Consider the following 3,570-nt stretch of genomic DNA (forward strand, 5'->3'; position numbering starts at 1 on the left):
AGCCTTAATCTCTTCTCTTCAATCTCCACCCTCTCCACCGCTTTTCGAATTTTCCATTCAAGGTACCATATTTTCTCAATCTCTTCACTCTTTTATTTTCACTCATTATGATCTCCCCAACCCAAACTTTGCAAGATCTTTTCGCATTTTACTGATTAATGTTTCATTTATTACTTCTCCTCATCATTTTCATTCAACTCTACTGGGAAAGTTCATTTCTTGATTCTTCAATTATCTTCCGAAATAATTAATTGATGTCTTGTTGACTCTCTTTCAGGCCTCTATAAACGAAGGAAGCTGAAGATGATGGAAATCGCGTCCACCAATTACTTGCCTGAACTTGTAAGAAAATGCATAGGAACTCATAATAATTCACAAGCTTCTTAGCACATATAAGAAGAGAAAGTAATCTTACTTTGACTTTTGACAGGAAATGGAGTATCCAACCTTTCTTGATCAGTACCAGATGGATTCTTTTGCATGCCCACTGGATGACTTTGACTTCGAGTCTTTCTCCGGATCCCCTGAGAGCAATTCATCTTATCGGCTAAACTCCGAAGCCACTCTAAATTGTTTCCCAGCTCAAAGTTCTGATCAGTCATTTACCCCTCCAAGACCAACCAAGAGGCTCAAGAACACATTCAATACCTTCAAAACTTGTGCGGGTGACTCAATTCCCCACAATGTTTCCGCTTCTCCTTCCTCCCAATTCATTTCTTTTGGCCACTTTAATGCTTCACCACGTGCTTCCCAGCAATTTCACAACTTCCATGTGAAGCCTAAAAGCGAAAACCCGTCCAGTGAGCACATGGACTTTACAGACTTCGTTTCTCAAGGTTCATATCAGGACAAAACTTTTTTCAGTTCTGATAATCGAACGAACCAGGTTGGCTTAACCACTAGGAACCCTATCCAAGCCCAAGAGCACGTAATAGCTGAAAGAAAACGAAGGGAAAAGCTCAGCCAGAGGTTCATCGCTCTTTCTGCCGTCCTCCCTGGCCTCAAGAAGGTACTCTCAGCTTAACAATTACTGTTCTTTTTTATCTAGCCTCAAAAGTTTTGGTCACTTAGGTTTACATCCTCATCAGGGCCATGCCATTACAAACCTTAGGTTCAGTGAACAAACTTTACCAGACCACCTGGCATACTACGTTAATTCAACTCTTATGCTAGATCCTATCTGATCAAATCACAGTTACAATTTATATATATAAAGAGCACTCACGGTTGAAGACTTAACCTATGTTAACAATAAATAAATGCTGAACTAAGTTATGTGTGTGGTTGCATGCACAGATGGACAAGGCTTCTGTGTTGGGAGATGCTATCAAGTATGTGAAACAACTACGAGAGCGCGTGAAAAATCTAGAGGAGAAATCAGCGAAGACCACAACCGGTTCTTCAGTCCTGGTGAAAAGATCTATTCTCTTTGCTGACGGTGAAAATTCTGACAGCCACTGCGCCAATTCACTCCCTGAAATCGAAGTAAGAGTTTCTGGGAAAGACGTGCTCATCAGAACTCAGAGCGATAAACACAGTGGGCGTGCGGCAGTGATACTCAGTGAATTAGAAAAGCTTCAGTTCATTGTCCAGAGTAGCAGCCTTTTGCCCTTCGGCAATAACAATATTGACGTAACTATTATTGCTCAGGTAAAAATTTATTTTGTAGTACTCGTGAACAATACTCATGCAATGCAAGTGTGGTTTAGTTAATCACCATTTCAGACTACATAATAGTCTCTCCTGGATACACCAAGACCAACATGGTATTTTTCTTTCCTGCAGATGAAGGAAAACTACATGGCAGCAAAGGATCTCCTGGGAAGGTTACGAAAGGCTTTGAAGCAAGTTGATGGAGCCTAACTGTTGAAGGAATTTATGTTTATGATGTTCATGATACAAGAATAAGTTTAGTGAACAATGATTTTAATCGCAGTGCTTTATTTTTCCTTTTTCATCCATGAAGTGGATTCTGGAGTTATATATGAAGGGCCTGCGGAGTAGTTTGCATAGTGTACATAGGTTTGTTCAGCTCTGAGTTGTGGGAATCTTGAACAGAAGCACACGGTGCCTAGGTTTCTTCTTCTGTTGCTTTTTGCGTAGTTGATTAATCGGCTATGTTACCCTACACCAGAATAGCATGTTCAGATCTTTGGTAGTTTTTTCAAGAGGGGTTTTTGAGAGGCTTGACTTACCATATAGACCTCTTTCTTGTCTTTTCTCAGCTTGTGAAAAAGGTTCTGGTTTGATAGATACTAAATATCAGACACGAATTTTAAATTTGTTCTTCTGTCGTTTTGTGTTTGGTTACTTCTGTATAAAATTCTTCTAATTGTAGCCGCGACAAGTTGCTATTCTTTTCATTCTTAAATTTATTTTATTCTGTTTAGTTGCATCTATTTTTTTGTGGGTCAAGTTATATATCTATATATCTTGCTTCGATATTCATCCATTGATATATTATTTCGAAAATGACGGTTCTACACTATTTACAAAATTTAAAAATAGAACATCTTGAATTACTTACTTCACTCTATGGCTAAGAAACTTTGGTTTTAATTCCTATACTAAAAGAATATACTTGTTTAGTTCTTATGTATATTATCTTTAATTCTTTTGACTTTTTACTTGGAATAAAATTATGTATGTGTACAGATCAAGCCTGGTTAAAATAATATGCGTATGTGGAAATTAAATGAATAATTGAATCTAAAGTATTATTGGTTGTAACTTTTCTTTGTAACAAATAGAAAGTGTACCGAGGAATTAAACAGAGGAAACTGGGAGTATAATGAGATAAAATTGGAAATTAATAGAGGAAAGCATTTGGTCCCACCACAGATTATGCGATCTTCTTGCTAATCTGGTAACCATTTGAATATACCCATACCTTTCTTCGATCTACATCTATGTTTAATTATTTCATATTATTATCAGTTTCATCATAATACTTCATATTATTATATTATTATAGTTAATTCATAAACCAATCTACAAGTCTTTTTGTCTTTTCTGGTCATTCCAGTTAAAAAAATAAACGACAAAACAAATTTTATATACACCTGACGACTAGTTGACTTTTAACTATTTCAGTTTCTTCCTTTTTTATTTACGTTATTTTATATATATGAATAACGCATTCTGGCCATACCAATTTCCAAACAGTAAGTTGTAGTATATGGGCCCGGTCTCCTTTGGAGGGCTATACGAATTGGGTGAAATGACCCAATTATTTTCAATTTTAATTGGGCTGAGTCCCTTTTACCTGAGAATAAGTGAAGGAGCATCCTGATGTGGGCCATGAAGCCCAATATTATGAATGTCTAATAATGGTATAGTCGAAAGGGTGTTACTCCCTCCACCACCACATTTTCTCCCTCCACCTCCCCAATTCTATTACATATTTTTGAATTACAAAACTAACCTTTTATAATTACACAAATAACCTTTTTATTTTTTAATCTAATTATTTACTTTAACCCTAAAATCTATCTTTCTACCCCTTCTCACCCACCTCCCAACCCTCTCAGATTCTCACCCTAAAATCTATCTTTTTAATTTTTTTTTAAA

The 3,570-nt window shown here is 36.5% G+C and overlaps 1 protein-coding gene across 1 annotated transcript; it reads left to right on the top strand.

The window, feature by feature from the left end:
- On the top strand, positions 1-2,298 carry LOC124823455 (transcription factor bHLH25-like). The gene is made up of 5 exons (XM_047295655.2): positions 1-62; positions 278-342; positions 431-1,009; positions 1,297-1,650; positions 1,786-2,298. Exons 2-5 carry the CDS (start codon positions 304-306, stop codon positions 1,861-1,863), a joined length of 1,050 nt encoding a protein of 349 aa, XP_047151611.2. The 5' UTR covers positions 1-62; positions 278-303; the 3' UTR covers positions 1,864-2,298.
- Positions 2,299-3,570: the final 1,272 nt, after the last annotated feature.

Source organism: Vigna umbellata, chromosome 10, assembly GCF_029865625.1.
Source record: "Vigna umbellata cultivar VRB3 chromosome 10, Vumbellata_1.0, whole genome shotgun sequence".
Classification (NCBI taxonomy): Eukaryota; Viridiplantae; Streptophyta; class Magnoliopsida; order Fabales; family Fabaceae; genus Vigna; species Vigna umbellata.

What these genes read in the sequence shown, in the direction of transcription:
- LOC124823455 (XM_047295655.2), top strand. Translation starts at nt 304, where the DNA reads ATGATGGAAATCGCGTCCACCAATTACTTGCCTGAACTT. An exon ending in TCCTCCCTGGCCTCAAGAAG is followed by an intron (nt 1,010 to 1,296) that starts GTACTCTCAGCT and finishes TTGCATGCACAG; the next exon opens with ATGGACAAGGCTTCTGTGTT. An exon ending in ACGTAACTATTATTGCTCAG is followed by an intron (nt 1,651 to 1,785) that starts GTAAAAATTTAT and finishes TCTTTCCTGCAG; the next exon opens with ATGAAGGAAAACTACATGGC.